The sequence below is a fragment of the Callorhinchus milii genome, unplaced genomic scaffold (genome assembly GCF_018977255.1).
Source record: "Callorhinchus milii isolate IMCB2004 unplaced genomic scaffold, IMCB_Cmil_1.0 Scaffold2, whole genome shotgun sequence".
NCBI classification, from domain to species: domain Eukaryota; kingdom Metazoa; phylum Chordata; class Chondrichthyes; order Chimaeriformes; family Callorhinchidae; genus Callorhinchus; species Callorhinchus milii.
The window spans coordinates 91,131,937-91,151,833 of record NW_024704743.1 but is presented as its reverse complement, the minus strand read 5'-3'; the positions used below and the strand labels follow the sequence as shown (position 1 = coordinate 91,151,833).

General features: G+C 43.8%; 1 protein-coding gene across 1 annotated transcript; it reads left to right on the top strand.

Annotated features, from left to right (window-relative positions):
• The first annotated feature begins 714 nt into the window (after window positions 1-714).
• Window positions 715-16,958, top strand: LOC103184961 (carbonic anhydrase-like). The gene is given in 7 exon segments (NM_001292339.1): window positions 715-821; window positions 2,302-2,502; window positions 6,839-6,957; window positions 9,482-9,577; window positions 11,600-11,662; window positions 12,436-12,591; window positions 16,363-16,958. Coding segments are annotated over 7 exon segments (774 nt in total). The 5' UTR covers window positions 715-787; the 3' UTR covers window positions 16,468-16,958.
• The last annotated feature ends 2,939 nt before the right edge of the window (window positions 16,959-19,897 follow it).

Sequence of the window (19,897 nt, the reverse complement as noted above, 5' to 3'; positions counted from 1 at the left end):
AATGCAGATCACGGAAGATGCGACACCCAACATTAATTTATTTATGGATTGAAAGCAGCGGCAGCTCGTGGTGTGAGGCTGGAGGGGGGGATACAAGCATCGTTTGCTCGTCAACACACAAGTCCTGTGTATGTGGTGCAGTGGAAAATATAACAAAACCTATTAGTTGTGGAGTGGAGGAATCTGCTGATGAATAGCGCGCCCCCAAAAACAGCGTTAAAACGATTTATGTATTTGCTGTGGAATGTGCACTGGTCAAACCGGGCAGGTTTCACCTCAAAATGCGGATAGTCGGCATTGCAGGGTGGGGGGGGAAGGGGAGAGAGAAGGAAAAAAAAAAGGTGCAATTGCAGCCTCTCGCAATGCAACCCCCGTGCATTTATTTTGAATGTAAAACAGGATGCGGGGCAGGTGTCTGCACGGCTCCCGGTGTGTGGCGGCTTCAGCTGTGATCCCTGGAACCTGCAACAGTAACCACACACACACACACACAGACACAGACACACAGACACAGACCCCGGGGAACACTCTTCTCAACCACATTTTTTTTTCTCTCTCCCCCCCCTCTCCCTCCCCTCTCTTTAGCTCCTGGTTGCTTTTAGCACCACCCCTTGACGCACTGTCGCTGACACAAGCAAAGCCTCCGGATCCAATGATGTGGAGTTTTGCAATCTTATAAAAAAAGCTGATCCACCAAAACTGACTGCCGACGAGATACCCACTGCTCTGCCGCAGCCCCCGACTGACCGACCGACCGACCCGACCTCCATCCCGACTCACAGCGACAATGTCCTCACATTGGGGATATGATGTGGACAACGGTGAGAGATTCCCTCGATCCCTGACCCTGGACCCGACGCTCACTCCTGACAGAGGAGTCTGTGGCTTCCCGGGTGCAGCACTGATGGATGGAGGGAGTGTGGACGGAAAGTCCTAAGGGTGGAAGTATTTGCGATGTGTGAACTTTTTCGCAGCTGCTGTGGGTGTTCGCCACTCGTCTGCGGAAAAGGCTCTTAAGCTTTGCACCGAGAGCTTAATGGTTTGGGGTTTTTTTCTTTTTAGATGCAGCTCAAAAATGCAGGGGTTGGAAGGACATGACTTTTGGTGATCAAAGGCCAGTTATTTTGGGGGGTGCATTTGGTTATTGCTAAAAATGCTTTACTTTTTTGTATTCAGATTGAGATCAGTGATGGGGGGGGAGTGGGAGTGGGGGGAAGAGAATTTCCCCTCAAATGCTTCCGTATTTCGTTCCATTTTGATTTACTCCCGTTAACGGTGGGGATATCCTTTGCGGGAGGAAAGCAGCGTCTCCTGAGAGCCGATCTGGCTCCAAAGCGACACGTTTGGCAACGGAATGTCAAAATCGAGCCAACCCTCCGGGGCGGTCTCGGTGGTCCGGTTCCAGAGCCGGTTGGGTCCATGGTAGTCCAGGGCACTGCAGATGACGGCACAGCAGACCAGTTACTGGGGGCAGGGAGTCATCCCACTCAGCTCCTGTTAACCCTGCACGCCAAAGTCCTAAGGGGTATGTGCACAAGCAGGGGAAAGCGTGCCGGGCAACGCTCTCAGTGGCAAACTGTGCAGTTTTAGCGGTTGCCCTAACCCACACTCTCGGGTCCCCAAGCCTTGGCTCTCGCTAACTTGTGCCCCAATACTTTGGGGAATTAGGTCATTCGGATGGCTTTCTCCAGGGAGAGAGTGCGCATTCCATTCCAATACATAATTCGGGAATTTCCATGTGTAGGTGGGATGCATAAAATTTGGTTTGTATAGTTCTTAAGGATAGTGATCGGTTGTTGCATTTTGTAGACTCTCAGCTGCCCCCCCCCCCAAAAAAAAAGTGTATGTGTCTGGAGGGGGGGATACAGGGATCAGACCTACAGTAGTTAATGCCATTTCTGATTGGCAATGTCTACAACTGCAAAGCTTTGCCCAAACATTTGGTGAGTGAGTGTTGATAACAATAATAATCCTTTAATGTCAGAAAATGCAACAACCTGCGTGTGTGTGTGTGTGCGCGTGTTTTTTTAAAAAAAATCTTGGAACCAAAAGGCTAATGCATTTCTGTTTACAAAATTGGAAAAAACTTTTTTTTGTAAACCGAATTCCATTTTTTTCCCCCCCATTATTTTTGTGGGTGGGGGGGGGGGAAGGGGAAAAAAAATGCACTTTTTTTAATTATTTTTTTGGAAGACCGTGCAAAGTCGTGCAAAAATAATTTTTTTAAAAAAAGGATTGTGGACCGACCCAAGTCAGTGAGTGAGTTTCAGAGCGTGTGTTTGTGGTCTGTGCCGGGAGCAGGTCCCTCCTCTTGGCACCAGAGCTTCCCTGTGGCCAAGGACGGCAGCCGCCAGTCACCCGTCGACATCCGAAATGAGGAGACCGAGCGCGACCCGACTCTGCAGCCCCTGGTGTTGAAGTACGACCCCCGCAGCTCCAAGACCATCGCCAACAACGGGCACTCGATCCAAGTGGACTTCGATGATACCACGGATCAGTCCGGTGAGTGCATGTGAGGCTGCAGTCACTCTCTCACTCTCACTCACTAACAGTAGTCATTGCATTGCTGTTCACTCCCCTTCTCCAGGTGCACATCGTGCAACAAGGTCATGGCTGCAGCTCCAACATCTCTTTCCCTCTCTCTCTCTCTCTCCCCCCACTCAATGTTATTTAAAATGCACATTGCATTCACACACCACCTCTCCCCTCCTCGTCTTGTATTTGAAATGCATGTTGAATTACCTGCCCCCCCCACCACCGCTCGCATTATATTTCAAATGTGCATTGAATCCCCCCCCGTATTGTATGTAAAATGCTGGTTGGATTACCCCCCCCTCCGGAGCTCAGAGATTAAAGTATCTCAGTGTAAGGTGAGATCACATGGTTGTTAGTTAGTGCAGCCTTTATCTGCTGCCTGGCCTCAGGTGGGGGACTGGCTTGAAATGTCAAGAGGATCAACAGTGTTGAGGTGGGGGGGGGGAGCATGGATGTGTGGGATTGTAAACCAGGCTGTAAGTAGAGCTGCTCTGGGTCTGTGTACTTCAAGAAAACCCTTTGCAGGCAGTGAGGGGGGAACCCCAGGCTCTTAATTAAGGCAAACATCAAGCACTGGGTCTGCAGCTTTGGAACAAGTTGCTAAATGTTAATAATCCTGGTGGTGTGTGTGTTAGATGGGGTTGGGTACTTCAGGTTAAACAGTGCCTGAGAAGGTGAGGAAATTGCACAGCTGTTAGGTATTGGGAATGAGAGAAGTCGTGTGTGTTTTGCTCCAGTATTTGCCAGATGACCTGCAATAGTCTTCCAGCCCTGAATATTTCTACTCAACACCAATCCTCAATGAGCCCCAGCTGCAGGATCCACCAGCCTGTGCCCCATTAACGTGACACTCTCCTGTAGGGGTCTGTTGATCCATGTTTTAATTAACGTTGAGGGTGGGGGGGAGAGGCTTATTTCTGCTTATTTCTGATGTTTTTAAAATCTTCTTCTTGGAGCTTAAATGAAATGGGTAAATCCTGATAGGGCAAATTGTATATAAAGTACAGGGCGAACTAGTTTGGTGAGTAGAAGTCTATTTATCATGGTGTGTTTTTTTTTGGTCAGTATTAAAATGTATACTAGGTGTCAGCCCGGCTCATTTGGTAGCACTCTGAGTCAGAAGGTTGTAGGTTGAATCAGAAGGTTGTGGATTCAAGCATTGCATCAGGACTTTAAGCTCACAGTCTCAGCCAGTGATGGCCAACCTTTATGGTCAGTCAACAAAATACATATTCTTGATGATTTATTTCTTAATTTATGCTATAATGAATCAAAACGTATTCAATCACAAAAAAATAAAAACCCTACAGATCAAACGCAGACTTGCCTCAACTCATGCAAATGTTCGGGGCGGGGAGGGTTTCTTGATGGCTCTATGGACCACAGATTGGCTACCGCTGATCTAGACGGTCACTCCCATGCAGTGCTGGGGAAGTGCTGTGTTGTCAGAAGTACTGTGCTTCAGATGATATGTTAAACTAAGGTCCTGTCTGAAAAGAGATGGGAGTTTTTCCCTGCGTCCTGGCCAATAATCAACAAATGAAATTGGTCATTCACTTATAAAAACAATAATAAAATGTCCTTGCATTTGGCATAGTGCATCTCATGTCAGGAAAATGTCCCAAAATATTTCACAGGATATACTTTAATGTATGGTGACTGTTTTGTGCCAACGCAGCAGCCAATTTGTGCACAGCAATGTCCCGCCAACAGCTATGAAGTGAATGATCATTTTTTTTTTATTTTGGGGGATTGTTTGGTCAAACACTGGAAGAAACTTTTTTCGAATAGTGCCATTGGATTTTTAACGGCCATTTGAATAAGCAGACAGGATCTTGGTTTAATGTCCCATCCGAAGGACGCACCTCCAACAATTCAGTGCAGCCCCAACGCTGCACTGAGTGTCATCTTAGACTATATGAGTTCCGAGTCCCGATGGCAGGGTTTGAAGTTACAACCTTCTGACTCTGAGGTGAGAATGCTACCAGCTGAGCCAGGCTGATGCACTTCATTACTGTTTGTGGAACATTGCTTGTGTGCACGTTGACTGCTGCTTTCACTTAAAAGATAGTCATTAGCTTTCACTTCAATATTGTATTTCTCAAAAATCCTGGGAAGTGGTTTGAGACGTCGCAATGGCATGAAAGGTACTATATCAAATGCAAGGATTTTTTTTATTACTGATACCATTGCAATGTTCCTCTCTGCATGCCTGACATTTTAATTTCGTTGTAATCCTTTGTAAACTAACTGCTCTCTTTTCACTCCTACATATATCTTGAGAGGCATCATCTTCCAGCAAAAGGATTAAACATATTCATTGCAGACACAAATGTCAAGATTAATGTAACTAGGGTTACAGATCATAAGAGGGGTTCAGTGGCCCCTTTGGCCCATTTGATCTCCTTCCGCAATACTCAATTCTATTGCAACATTAAGCTGTTTCTTAAATGAGTTCAATGTTTCAGCCTCAAACGCCCTTCCTGGTAACCCCAGCAATTACTATTATGTAAAGAAATGCTTTCTGGGGTCTGTCCTGAAATTGCCCTTTGCAGCCCTTTTGTTTTGCTCTCTTGACGTAGCTGAAAGTATAGTTCTAGGTTTATTTTCTCGGTACCAGAAAAGACCATTGCGTATATCTGGCTGGTTGCAAAGTAAAAGAAAAGTTATCCTAAACCACTATCTCGTACTGTTCAATTGGTTTTGTCACCAAAAAGCTATCTGATTCCCTTTATATCTGCTGATACCATCAGCTTCTACAACCTTTTTGAGTAGTTAATTTCACATACTGGATTCATCATTCTCTCTGTAAACTACTTTTAATATAGCACCTTGTTGCATCTTAAATGTCTCAGCTGCTTCACTGGACCTAATACAACAACAGGAAATTGCATGTATATAGTGCCTTTCATGCTAATAGGAAATATAAAGTGTAGTGACTTTGTATTTGGACTTGAAGCTAAATTGCAGGGTTGCCTTTTGTCTTCTGAGCTTGAGACCATGTTGTTGAAAATTGGGAAAATCAGCACTGATTATCAACACTGCGTTCCTCTCCCTCTGAGTCAGAAGTTTCTGGGTTTAAGTCCTACACATTGGGACTTGAGTTCACCAGCTAGACTGATGCTCTAATGCAGTACTGGGGATGTACTGTATTGTGGGAGGTCTTGTCTTACGAACAAGATGTTAAACTGAGCTTCTGTCTCCCTGTTCATATGGATGTTAAAGATCCTAATCTCTCCTCTTGTAGAAATTTATTTCTCCCAATAGACTGCAGACTTAATGGACCAGGCCTTCCTTTGCTCTTATAACGAGCCATTAGCAAACTAATATGTGCTAATAACTTCCACATATATGCGGATGATACCCAACTCTATCATTCTGCTTCCACCATCAACCCCAGGACCACTGCTGTCCTGACAGACTGCCTGTCAAGACGTCAAGTCCTGGATGAGGGCAAATTTCTTACAGTTGAATGTGAACAAGACTGAGGCCCTCCTGATTGGCTCGCGCCAGCGCCTCAGCACCTCAGGCTCTGGCAACATCAACCTCCATGGTTGCACACTACAACTCACCAAGCCAGTCAGGAACCTACGTGTCTTGTTCAACCCTCAACTGTCTTTTCTTCCCCACATCCAAGCCATGACCCGCTCTGCCTTCCCTCACCTCTGTACCATTGCCCAACTTTGCCACTACCTCACCTCTCAGGCCACTGAAACTCTTGTTCATGCCTTCATCACATCCAGGCTCAACTATGCAATCCCCTGTTTGTCGGCCTTCCCAACTCCTCCCTCCACAGGCTGCAGATAATCCAGAACTCTGCCGCAGCAAATTCCGTGACCCCATCTCCCCAATTCTCGCCTGACTCCATTGGCTCCCTATCCTTCAGAGGATCCAGTTCAAGATCCTGGTCCTCACCTACAAAACCCTCCATGGCCTCTCCCCACCCTACCTCTGCGAACTCCTAACCCCCTATTAACTCACCTGCTCCTGACCCACCCGACCCACCATTGACGGGAGAGTCTTCAGCCACGCTATCCCCAACCTCTGGAATTCCATCCCCCAGTCACTCCGCCTTGCCCCCTCCTTAGCCTCCTTCAAGTCCTGCCTCAAAACCCTCCTCTTCGACCATGCCTTCCCCCCACCCAGAACCCTGCTTGGGTCTGAAATGCTGTACACTGTCCAGCACCTTGGGATGTCCTCCTGACATGAAAGATGCTATACAAATGTAATCTTGTTGTTGTGAATGATAGACTTGCATTACACTGGGTGTCAATTTCACATTGATGTTTTCTGTCTGTGACAGTGCTGAAGGGTGGCCCTGTGACTGGATCTTACAGGCTGCGTCAGTTCCATTTTCACTGGGGCTCTTGTGATGGTCGTGGCTCTGAACATTTAGTTGATGGAGCATCATTTGCTGCAGAAGTAAGTGTGTGCTGTTGTGTGTATGCCTTTGAACCTTGGACATTATCCCATGGAGTCCTGTAGCTCAGTTGTTAGAGGACTTACCTCGCAACCGAGAAACCTGGGTTTGAATGCTAGCAGGGCAAAATGTTGTGTAAGTTTCCTTATTCCACACGTCTCTGCTTACCTAGCAGTAAGTATTGTGTGAAGTGCTTTGTGATGTCTTGAAGATGTGATGAGGCGCTATATCAAATGTAAGGATTATTAATGTATGTGCATGCTGACAAGGCTGATAATTTATCTTAATATATCCTTAACCGTATAACAGAAAGCCTACTATTCTATTAAACAATGACGCTTAAGTTTGCATTTTATTATTTGATCTGCCTGAACCCCTAAATTTCTAATGTGTCTTTTCCTTTATGATTATTACCTATAAATCCCTTCAGGTCCTATCAGCTTCATGCCATTTTTTTTCTTTCATCTCACTCTTCAATTTGCCTCATGTGCTTGACTAAGGCGGGCCTTCAGCCTGCTCCCTCTGCACCACCGTGAGTCGCTGAGCTTTCAAATACTATTTCCTAGCCTCAAACTCTCGCTTGTTTCGCACCCTCTCTGTGTTTAATTTCAGTCTTAAAACCCACCTGTTTAATTGCACCTCCATTCACTTCTCCCTTGTGCTCGGCATCTGAGTACAGACACATCATACGTGATGTCTATATAAATAAATGCAAGTTGTGGGTTCTTAAAATTTAAGATCGTGCAGAATTTTACAAAATTCTTAAATGCAATCTTAGCTTGGATGAAGGTTTTTCTTGACACTAATTACTGTATAAAATCAGGTTTCTAATTAAAACTCAATTCATGATTTTATCAAAAATTTCACACAAACTCAGATAGTAAAACCATCGTTTTAAGAGTAAAACCACATTTAATCTAGCCCAGATTTACACTGTTAACGTAGCATTTCAGAGATTCCAGAGTGTGGCAAATAATTGAATACAGTGTATATTAAGCAATATATTAGTAACTATAATAATAACAATAATCCTTGCATTTGATATAGCGCTTTTCATGTCGGGAGGACGTCCCAAAGCACTTCACAGAACACACTAAAGTGAATTGACTGTATATTTGTGGGAGAACGCGGCAGCCAATTGCGCACAGCAATGTCCCACAAACAGTCGTAGATTGAAAATGACCAATTTATTATTGTTTTGGGTTTTGGAGGGATTATTATTAGGCTCTGTGTGGAGTAAGGAAACTTGCCCAAGGTTTCGCCCTCTGCCTGGAATTGAACTCGGGTCTCTCGCTTGCAAAGCGAGTGCTCTAACCACTGAGCTACAGGACTCCAGCAACTAAAGCAATGTTGAGAACACTTAGGAGCTTGTGTACATTATAAATAGCGATTGTGGCATTTCTCTGAGCTGAGGCTGATAATTAAAGGTATAGATGACGAGCACAAATGGATTGAGTTTCAGCTTCAGAATTTATAATGTCACCTGAACCCTCAACGTAAAAGATCCCATGGTCCTATTAAAAAGAGAAGGGCATTTCTCCCAGCGTTCTGACCAATAAATCTCCCAAATAAAATTACTCCATGGCTGCTTGTGGGACATTGCTGTGTGCAACTGGCTGCTGTGTTCGCCCACAAAATACACAATCAAACCATTTTGAGTATATCCTGTGAAATGCTTTAGAGGTCTATATCAAATGTAAGGATTATTATTATCTTAACCCTCAACTGAATTATTGTTTTTAAATCACTAAGTGATTTAAAAACAATAAAATCACTAAGTGCACATTACACTCCATTATTGTTCAGTATCACTGATTCGCTGCAAACTTGCCCCTCGCTATTAAATTAGAATAACCTCCTAATACCTTGACCCTGTTTTAACTTGTCAGCACCACTTAAGTCATCATGCTGTCAATATCATGGACGCCGTTATGTATTTAGACATATGCCTAACTCTGCTTCAGATAACTTGTGATGACGAGTTTGATTTATTCAGGACTTTACTGTAATCAATTCCCAAGCATTCCCCATTGGAACTGAATAAACTGCAGTACATGCATCTGTGTCAGCCTAGTTCAGTTGGTAACAGTCTCGTCTCTAAGTCAGAAAGTTGTGGGTTAAAGCCCACGTGTCTGTACTTTGAACTTGCACTGTCTATGCTGACACTCCAGTACAGTGCTACACATGTGCTACATTCTTCGGATGAGATGTTCAACTGAGATCCAGCCTGGCTGTATAAATGTATGTTAAAGATATCATGGTATTATTCAAAAAGAGAAGGAATTTCCCCTGGTGAACTGGTCAAAAAAAAACCCCAGATAAAATTAGTCATTAATTTCATGGCTGTTTGTGGGACATTATTTTGTGCAAGTTAGCTGCCGAATTCACTTGCAAAATAGTCACTTTACAGGATATCCTGTGAAGCAGCAGGGATCTGAGAATTGGTAGCTGCTTATATTTTGGTTTGGATTTGATGTGTCTTAAGATGTGTAACTGAGTTTTTTTAATATATCATTCTGTTTCCAGCTTCATCTGGTGCACTGGAACTCTGAAAAGTATGCGGATGTCGCCAACGCTGCCATCGAACCGGATGGTTTGGCTGTTGTTGGTGTTTTCCTGAAGGTTGGAATGTTAATGTGAAATCTGATCCGCAATGTATAGTAATTTCTAACAGGTTATCTTGATAATGAATTGGAACAGGAACTCCAGATATCTGTCATGGGTTATTAGTTAGAGCACTCTCCTCATAAGCGAGAGTTCCCGGGTTTGATTCCTGACAGGGCGAAACCTTAGGCACGTTTCCTTACTCCTCAAGCCACTGTTTACCTAGCAGAATGCAGGCACCTGGTTGTTAGTCAATTGGCAGATCGCTAACTGGGGGTAATAATCTCTCTCTCAAAAAATAACAATTTGGTCACACAATCCAAAACTGTTTGTGGGACACTGCTCTACGTAATTGGCTGCCGTGGTTAGCCCACAAAATCTACAGTCAATCCATTTTACAGTATAGACTGTGAAGGGCTTTGAGACATCTCAACAATGTGGTAAGGTGCTATATCAAATATAATTGTTTCCTCCAAGGAATAATGTGTATCACCCCTCCTCCCCCACACCACCCACGAGCTCCTCCAGTCTTGCAGGCAAGCACGATATACATGGGGTTCTCCGGAGGAGCTGCTCTTTACATCAGAGGCTCTTACACTGGAAGTTGGGTGCAGCACTCATGTCAGTATAATACGACTGACAGATAATGAACTGTGTGTGTGATGATGATGATAATAATAGTTTGAATATTATATCTATTCTCTGGCCATCATTTTGGTTTTATACCAATGTTTCTTAAACTCTGTTGATGGTGTCCCCAAAGATAATCCAAGCATTTTCCAGTGCCCTCCGCAAACACACCTAAACATCATTATTTCAGTTTCTTAAAATAAAATCCGAGCTGTAGACTTCGATGGAATTTATAGGTTATGACCATTCATAACCTGGGCTAAGTAACTCGCCATGGACTGTTTCAATACTGAGCGCTGACAGCATCACCATCCAAGGCTGCACTCTCCACCTCTCAAAGCCGGTCAGGAACCTCGGTGCTCTGTTCGACCCTGAGCTGTCCTTTCTCCCTCATATCCGCGCCACAACTGGCACCGCCTTCCATCACCTCCGGAATGTCGCCAGACTATGGCTCTACCTCACCCCTCACGCTGCTGAAACTCTGGTCCACACCTTTATCACCTCAAGGCTGGACTATGGGAACTCTCTCCTCGCCGGCCTTCCCAGCACCTCCCTCCACAGCTGCAGGTCATTCAGAACTCTGCAACTCGTGTACTGTCCCGCACCAGGCTTCGGGACCACATCACTCCCACCCTCGCTCGCCTCCACTGGCTCCCCATCCCCCAGAGGATCGAATTCAAGATCCTCACCTTCAACAACAAAATGACATTTATAGAGCGCCTTTTACGTCGGGAGGACGTCCCAAAGCATACAGGGCCATTCACGGCCTTGCTCCCTCCTACCTCTCTAACCTACTATCCCCCTACTTACCTGCCCGTACCCTCTGTTCCTCTGGCTCCGGTCTGCTCCACATCCCCCGCCCCAACCGCCCTACCATCGGTGGCCGAGCCTTTAGCCTCTCAGCCCCTAGGCTCTGGAACTCCATCCCCCAGTGCCATCGCCGCTTCCTCCCTTTCCTCCTTCAAGGCCGGTCTCAAGACCTTTCTCTGTGACCGTGCCTTCAGCTCCCCTCTCAACTCTCTACCACCTCCTCGCTCCCTCCCTTCCCTCCCCTCACCCTGACCATTTCCCCCCTGCTCGGGTCCCGACCCAACTGTCCAGGGCCTTGGGAGCCTCTGGAACAGTTTCCCTAGGGAGACGGTTGAAGCTTGAAGTGTTGATTCTCTCAAACGCAGATTAGATAGTTTACTTTTAGGAAATAACATTATGTGATATAGCACATAGGTAGTTTGTGCATGCATCCGCCAGGAAGGCGAACTAAATGGACCTTGATCTTGTTTTGGCTAGCATTTCTTATGTTATGCTCTTGTGTTTTCTGGTAACTGACAGATACCTTTATTACTGCAAAAGTAGAATCATAATAATTGTATTTTCTACTCATTTGCACTCAATATTTCTTGTGCTTTTCAGATAGGAGCTGCCAATCCGGCCTTGCAGAAGTTGCTTGATGCTTTTGATTCTGTTCAAAAAGAGGTAAGTTTAAAGCCAGTTCTATTGATTGAAATACGAAATATGATGTTTTGTGAACCTTACTGTGTACAAATTGGCTCCTGTGTTCAACTACAAAACAGTCATTACACTATACAGTAAATCCTATGAAGCACTTTAATATGTACTCCTGATGTGATGGGCATATCAAATACGAAGATTATTGTTTTTTTTTCTTTAAATGAAAAAGCCCTGGTAAGAACTTTATAATACTAATTATAATGATAATTATTATATTAAATGAAAATGTCCTGGTAAGAGGTCTGTTGATGCCAATGTAGTGTCACACAGACCAGGAAGCAACCAGCTTTCTTATAAATGTTCCCTGTTTCTGGCGTGTGGCCTTTTTATATTTTCATGTTTATCTTGAATTTTATTAAATACACCCAATAAAATGCAATTTACATTTAGATAGTGCCTCAAAGCGCTTGGCACTACTGGCTGGGCACCCGAGCCTGGGGGTGGGAGCTGAAGAGGGTGGATGCCTTACATCTGAGCGAATCGACTGGAAAACTACGCATCAAAGATATTTAAAAATGCTTAATTTCTTAATCAAGCTTTCGTACTGTGTAAATAGAGTAAAACAAATGTTTTCACATCATTCGGGGGTACTGCAAAGGACGCTAACCTGACAAGGTGTTTATTGTAAGCCACCTGTCCCCTATGTACACGAGGTCACATTGAAGCTGATCCTCATCGGTGGATTGTGAAGTTTACCTTTCTATCGTAACTCTCACTTTGGCTTTCTCACGTTTCAGAATACCAAAGCTGACTTCAAGAACTTTGATCCCTCCACCCTGCTGCCTCCGTGTCTAGATTTTTGGACGTACCTGGGATCTTTGACCACTCCACCTCTGCTAGAGAGTGTCATCTGGCATGTCCTGAAGGAGCCCATCACTGTCAGCTCAGGACAGGTAAAACATGAAAGGCGAAATTCCACTTAAGGTCATTCAGTGACATTCTCCCACGTAACTACCCCAAAGGTTGGAAATGTCTGCAAAGGTAGCAATTGGATGCCTAATGCACAGTGTCAACGTTAAAATTTCACAATATCATTTTTATTTTTCCCTGATTCACTGGGGCTTATTGTTTATAATCAGTATATTGCAGCCCTGTATACCTCTCTTCCTTTAACCCCAATTGACGTACAATGCGGTTGCAGTGTGGACGCACATGCATGCATGCTACCAGCCTGTTCACTTTCCATGTGCTGGCCTGGCCTTTTGTGTTAAAAGAGCGGACTTGAATGTTATTTTTCCTATTTTTAATGACTTTTTAAAAAAAGCCCAATAGGGTATTCATTGGCCCTCTCCCACAGCATAGTGGACATTCGCTGTCTGTCTCTCTCGCTCTCCCTCTACCTCCCTCTTTTTCTCTCTCTCTCTCTCTCATCCAGCATTGCTATATTAGCTGTGGCTGAGAAATGTTGCTTCCAGGTTATAGTAGAAGCTGAGACAGGGATAAGTAAGCAGGAATAATAAATAAACATCCCTATCTGTTAAATAAACATCCTACATCTGTTTTTCCTGAAGCATTGCACTCCACATTTCTATAACATTCTGTGCAAAGAAAAAATGTTCTTAATGAATGTGGTTTAAGTTACAATTCTGACGTGCTAGTCTTATCCAGTCAGCATCCTGGTAGGATTTCTTGTCAGACTAGTTTTGCATTTAGCAGGGATTAGCTATTCTTTCATTCTGACTGGGATTGCCAATTACCCGTTTTGTAGCAAAGAGTTTGATTTTTTTTTCCATCCAGAGTGTGTTTGAACACATCGTCTCCAATCCTGGTTGACGACCCTTTGCCTGTTGCATTTCCCTTTCAGACATTCTGCCCCCATCCCAGACTCCCTCTGCCATGCACTCTCCCACCCCCGAAGCTTTAAGACATATCATTTTTCAACTGTTTGAGGTTTATTTTGGAGATCATGCAGAGTGCTTGATGTACATGGGATTCCCTGCACCTTGTGCCACGGGTCACTTTTTGCCAGCTTTCACAATGTTGAGAGAATGTTATTTGTTCAGTCCCAGTTACAGGATGTGTGAGTACCCCCTTCTGCAAGTCAGGGTGAGAAGAAAAGGGAAAGTAGAGGTTGATTTGAGATTTTTCATCATCACCAAACTCTTTAATGCAGTAGTGGCCAACCTTTTTGGTTGGGCAACTACACTAATGTTTCTTTATTGATTTTTTTTCTTTTCATTTATGGCTGTGCCATTGGTATCAGGGCTCGGGAGCTACTGGAAACATTGACATGGGCTTGCCTGGATGGGTACAGGTATTAGGCAGGCCACTTCTTGAAGCCCTAAAAGTTGTTGTTGGCCACTGCCCAGTGTAATGTAGTGGCCTAATGGCCATTTTTGGGGCATCGAAGTGGCTTGCTGAAAACCCACACCAAGTCTAGGCAAATCAATACCTTGTTTCCAGGAGCTACTGAGCTGCAATACCCACAGTGTGGCCATAAATAAATAAAAATGTATTTGGTTGGCCAGAACTGCTTTAGTGTTTGCTTTGGCTGCCTAACACAAGGGATGTTGTGCCACAATATTGCAGCAAAACATTCCTGAATTTCAGGAGCTTTAGTTTATTTTGAAGCTTTAAAATGTATTGCTTCAAACCTTTGGATACCTAATGTGTTGCCAATCCCTTCAAAAAGGATATGCATCAGTTCTCTGCTTAGCAGAGCCCAAGAGGGCAGCAAAATCTACTGGCTTAGACTTTGTTTCTTTTACATAGAATTATAAACTGTACATCATTGAAACAGGCCATTTTGTCCAAATAGTTCATGCTGGTGCTTGAAAACCATATGAACCTTCACCTATCCTAATCTCTCCCAACCTCCAAACTCCACTATTCCCTAATCCTTCATGCTTGTTTTAATTCATATTGTTTTCCCCCCATCAGTAGTTTTGCTATTTCTGTGGTTGTTGATGATGATCATAATAATCCTGGGATTGACTTGGTGTCTCAAAGCTCTTCACAGAATTTTACTGTAGTATAGCGATTGTGTATCTTGTGTATTGTATACACAAGAGGGAACAATTTGGAGTGATTGTGCGGTATTTGCAAATTGCAATGTCCCACATGCAGCCATGAAGTGAATGACCACCTTTATCGGGGGATTATTGGCCAGGACAACGTGGAAAACCATCCACATTTTTTTCCAAATAGTGCTATGGGATTTTTACTGTCCATCTGAACGAGTAAACAGGAACTTGTTTTAACATCTCGTCTGAAGGACGGCACCTCCCGACAATACAGCACTCTCCCATTGGAGTGTCAACCAACCTAAAGCAAGTTCAAAGTCCTGACTTGGGACTTGAACCCACAATATGGGTTCCTGCTCACGTTTTGGTTGCCTGACATTTTTTAAAGGTTTTGCCATCTGCTAATTTTGCAATCTGATATTCAGATCGTAAGTCACTGTAAGGCAACAAATCAGATTTGTAAATATCACCAACTGGAGCTTAATATCAAATGAGCCATGTTGTTGTGTTAATAGGATTGTTTTGTGATTTATGGTGAGAATCTATTTGTTACACTGACCCATTTTTGGCGTCTGAGGATTTCATTACCTGACTGCTGTCTGCTCCATATTATTAATCCTTGAATAAGGGCTCCCAGATGGTAAAGTAGGGATGAGCAACAAATCTGAAGAGGGAATCAGACTAGTTGAATTGTAAGAGTTTGGATTAATTCAGAAACGTGTGATGTTTGCATCCATTGATTCAGAAAATGCATCTGTGGTGTGTGTGAGCTGAGATTAAGTGCATCTCTACATGCAACGCAAAGCTGCTTTGGGCATCTCTTGGCAGGGGCTGTCTTGTTAGCAGCTCCTCCCCTCTCCCTCAGCTGTCATTTATTTAAAGCCATGGGGCAGGGCCTGGAGAGAAGGAAGATCAAACTGAGTACAAATCTACACCCATTGGTGTCTTGAGAATTGGATACTTTCTCTTTTGCACCAAAGATCTTAAGTGATAAATGAGCACTGACCCATGACCGGGGACATCAGAAGGAACATCTTTGTAGATTTCCTGCTGATCTTCTCTCGGCCCCTTTCAAGTTTGTTTGCTTTGTGTCGGTGGAAAGCGAGACAGACAAATTCCTGCTGACCAGAGTGTAAAGTTTTCCCCTCCACCTTCAGCCAAGAATCGCAACACTTGCATGAATTCTTATTCATTTCACAAAAGGCAGTGCTTTCCATGTCCTTTTCTTACCTGTGGTTGTGTCTGTATTGGTCTCTATTCAAAAAAATTGGTCTCTATTGATGGATGTATCAGCACTTCTGCAATAGCAGCACAAAGAAACCCTTTGAGCAGTTAAGGCATAAAATGATTTGAAAAGAATACTGCCACTCATAATATTCCTGATCTGTTTCCAAATGCAAAGTTAGGAAATTTGACACTCAGATGTCTGATGCATGCAGAAACCTATCACCATATTTGAGATGATCCAAATTGGGCTGAGTTCCATTCCTCGAACCTACACACTGGAAATTCTTGCGTCTGGAATGTAATGCGCCCTGAAGAGCTACGCCCTGATTACCTGCAGACAATTAGGTGCAGGTTGGCAAAAGCCAAGACCTGCATCAACCATATCACTGTAGATGATATGCTTGCTTAAGGCAGAGCAACCATGAGGGAAATATTAAGCTTGATCTTCTTACAGTGCTTGTATTTGCTTTCCAGATGGAACAGTTCCGGAGCTTGAAGTTCACAGCTAACAAACCCATGCAGGACAACTTTCGCCCTCCTCAGCCTCTGAAGGGCAGGAAAGTACGAAGGAATTTCTAAGAATTGAACGAAAGTCTAGTTATTGCCTCCCAGAATTGCCCTTTATCTGACGAAAGCACCAATAACCCTCCCCACTCGCCTCACCCTTTCTCATGGACATTTAGATCACAACCAGCAAATAAAAAGTTCCAAGCACAAAGTAAACCTCGCTGTCCACTGCAAGGGAAAGTCTGAGCAGCTACAAGATTCTTAATGGTGTCTTTGAGCCTTGCTGATCAGTGAAATCTGAAGTAAATGTTTGCCCGTTGTGGAAAACAAAACGCCTCAAAAGCAGACTGACTTAGTAAAGGGCTGTTCCATAGCACAAAACGTGGTCCAAGGTTAATTATATTCTAGGTTGTTTTTCAGTAAAGAGAGATGTGAATTAGTCTTTAAATATTGCAGTTGATTTAAGTTCAAGGAAGATTATTCTAACTGAGCAATAATTGTTTATTGTACTTGTATTTGGAATTCTTGTTAACCAATGTAATAAAGTGTAAGCCATACAATTTAACAAATAAAAAGGTATTTTACTGATTTAATCTTTTGGCAATAATGCACTTACGACAGATAGAATGGAACTATTGTTTCACTTTGTTTAAAAACCTGTTTTTCACCCTGGAACTGTGGAAATCCAACAGTTCTAAGAACTTTTGTGCTCCTTGAGCTAGGCTGGTTTTGCCCCCTGAGCCAAGCTTTCGCACACCTTAACTCAGAAGTCAGTACAACAACAAAATCACATTTGTATAGGGCCTTTCACATCAGGAGAACGTCCCAAGGCGCTGGAAACAAGTACGCAGTCTTAATGCTGTTCAATGTCGGATGTTTATCACTGGAGTCTAATCAGCAATATTTGCAGATGGATTAGATGTGTTAATTATGATTTCCAGTTATGAATATTGGAGGCTGTCTAAATTACAATAGGGGGAGAAAAACATCTGCGTCCATGGCTTTCTTCACACTTTCTTGCTTTCAGAATTTGCAATTCACAGCCTTATATCACAAATTAAATGGGTTTGGATATTCATATCCAGATATCACAATCTTTGCATGAAATCTGGTTTGTGAGTTTGTGAATTTGACTGCAATAACTAAAGGACAATTTCTTGCTTGCCTTTCCCTTTATCACAGAGAAGCCATGTCTTTAAACCATTTAAACATTTTATAGCTCTTTTGTTCCTCTTATTTAAAATTATTTTTCTTTTCCTTCACAATTGTAATTTACGTGCCTGAGCTGGGTACAATCGTGCTTTAAATTGTTGCTTGCTACCCTCCTTCCTAAAAAGGATAGTCAGCAAGTGGGCAAGTGCTGCTGAATGTAGACATCTTATTGTTGATGCCCTAGGGTTAAAAACAGATTCAATCATTTGTACATTATATAATATCACTGATGGTAGTTTTAATAGGATATTGAAAGGCAGTGTACAACTAAAATGTTGTTAACTACATGATAAATATTCTACAAGCCTCACCATATAGTAACAATCTAATTATATGGGAAATAGCCACAAAAACACATTCTGCACAAAACAAACCAATGCCTTCAGGGATGCTATGACTCCTCATTCCATCTTGTTCACTGGTTTTATAATAAAATCATCCTGACATTCAAGTATCCTTGACCTTAATGCACAAAATCTTTTTCACTGCCAGTGATGCAGAGTGGGTAGTGATAAATGCTGTGGTGTGTTATGTAAGAAGAAATGGGTGATGAAATTAAACTTTTAAGATAATCCTAGTGAGTACTAGGAGATGCTGTCTAGTTATTGTACAGCGATCAGAGCAGCAAATACCATGATTTCTGCTTCTGCAGCAGTATGCTTTGAGGAATCATGCACACCGCTGCACTATTAATCAGGAGGAGAAAAGACAACAACATGATTCCATTTATAGAGCGCCTTTCACGTCGGGAGGACGTCCCAAGGCGCTGGACAGTTGGTTCAAGACCCGAGCAGGGGGGTCAGGGTGAGGGGAGGGAAGGGAGCGAGGAGGGGGGGGTAGAGAGTCGAGAGGGGAGCTGAAGGCACGGTCAAAGAGAAAGGTCTTGAGACCGGCCTTGGAGGAAAGGGAGGAAGCGGTGAAGGCACTGGGGGATAGAGTTCCAGAGCCTGGGGGCTGAGAGGCTGAAGGCCCGGCCACCGAATGATAGGGCGGTTGGGGCGGGGGATGTGGAGCAGACCGGAGCCAGAGGAACGGAGGGTACATGCAGGTAAGTAGGGGGATAGTAGGTCGGAGAGGTAGGAGGGAGCGAGGCCGTGAATGGCCTTGTAGGTGAGGATGAGGATCTTGAATTCGATCCTCTGGGGGATGGGGAGCCAGTGGAGGCGAGCGAGGGTGGGAGTGATGTGGTCGCGAAGCCTGGTGCGGGACAGTACACGAGCTGCAGAGTTCTGAATGACCTGCAGCTTGTGGAGGGAGGTGCCGGGAAGGCCGCCGAGGAGAGAGTTCCCATAGTCCAGCCTTGAGGTGATAAAGGCGTGGACCAGAGTTTCAGCAGCGTGAGGGGTGAGGTAGTGCCGTAGTCTGGCGATGTTTTGGAGGTGATGGAAGGCAGTGTCAGTTGTGGCACGGATATGAGGAAGAAAGGACAGCTCAGGGTCGAACAGAACTTTTAAAGGCTGATGGATTTTCATTCAGTAGATTTCTTCCCTTCCCAGGGAATTGTTTTAACTCAGTCTTTCATTATTTCACCACATTTATACAAATGCAGTCAGTAATGCTGCAATGCCATGACTCTGTATGTGTGTGTGTGTGCATGTAACAAAATAAATTTTATTAATGGTCTATTTTTAAAGAATTAATGTTACGTCTGACATAAGCACGGCTAGAACACCTTCAGGGAAATGTAAACTCACACCATGTGAAACTAAGACCACACGATATGCTGATATTTTCATAAGCTTGACAGGCTGGTCAAATACTGCCATAAACTATTGCTTGTCTGTCTGACTACTGCAGCCACCTTTTGAATTATGACTGAATTTAAGAAAATTCCACAATCTTGTGTGGGATAAAATTTTAAGACAAAGTGGTCTCAAAAGCTGACACTTTGGAATTTTGGGCCTTCTTCAGAGTTGCAGAGACTAGAGCCATTAGCTGGAGTTCACAAGAGAGGTTGGATGAGGAAGGTCCTTCAGTCATTTGATTTCAAGCTTCTAGAATACCCACCCCATCGCCACCCCACAGTATCAAGCTGATTTTTTTATATAGATCCAGTGTTCTGGCCTCAATCATCCTTCCTGATAACCCTTTTCCTGTTATTATAACAGCAACGTTATGTAGCGTCTTTCATATAGAATAACACCTCGGAGGGCTTTACAATGGCAGGGTGGACACTGAGGGGGGAAGAGGGAATGGAAGTGGAAGGAATGAGCTGACTGTAAGTACTGTTAAAGAGGTAGGGTTTACAGAGGGAGATGAAAACAGAAAGGGGGTGAGATGGAGGGATTAA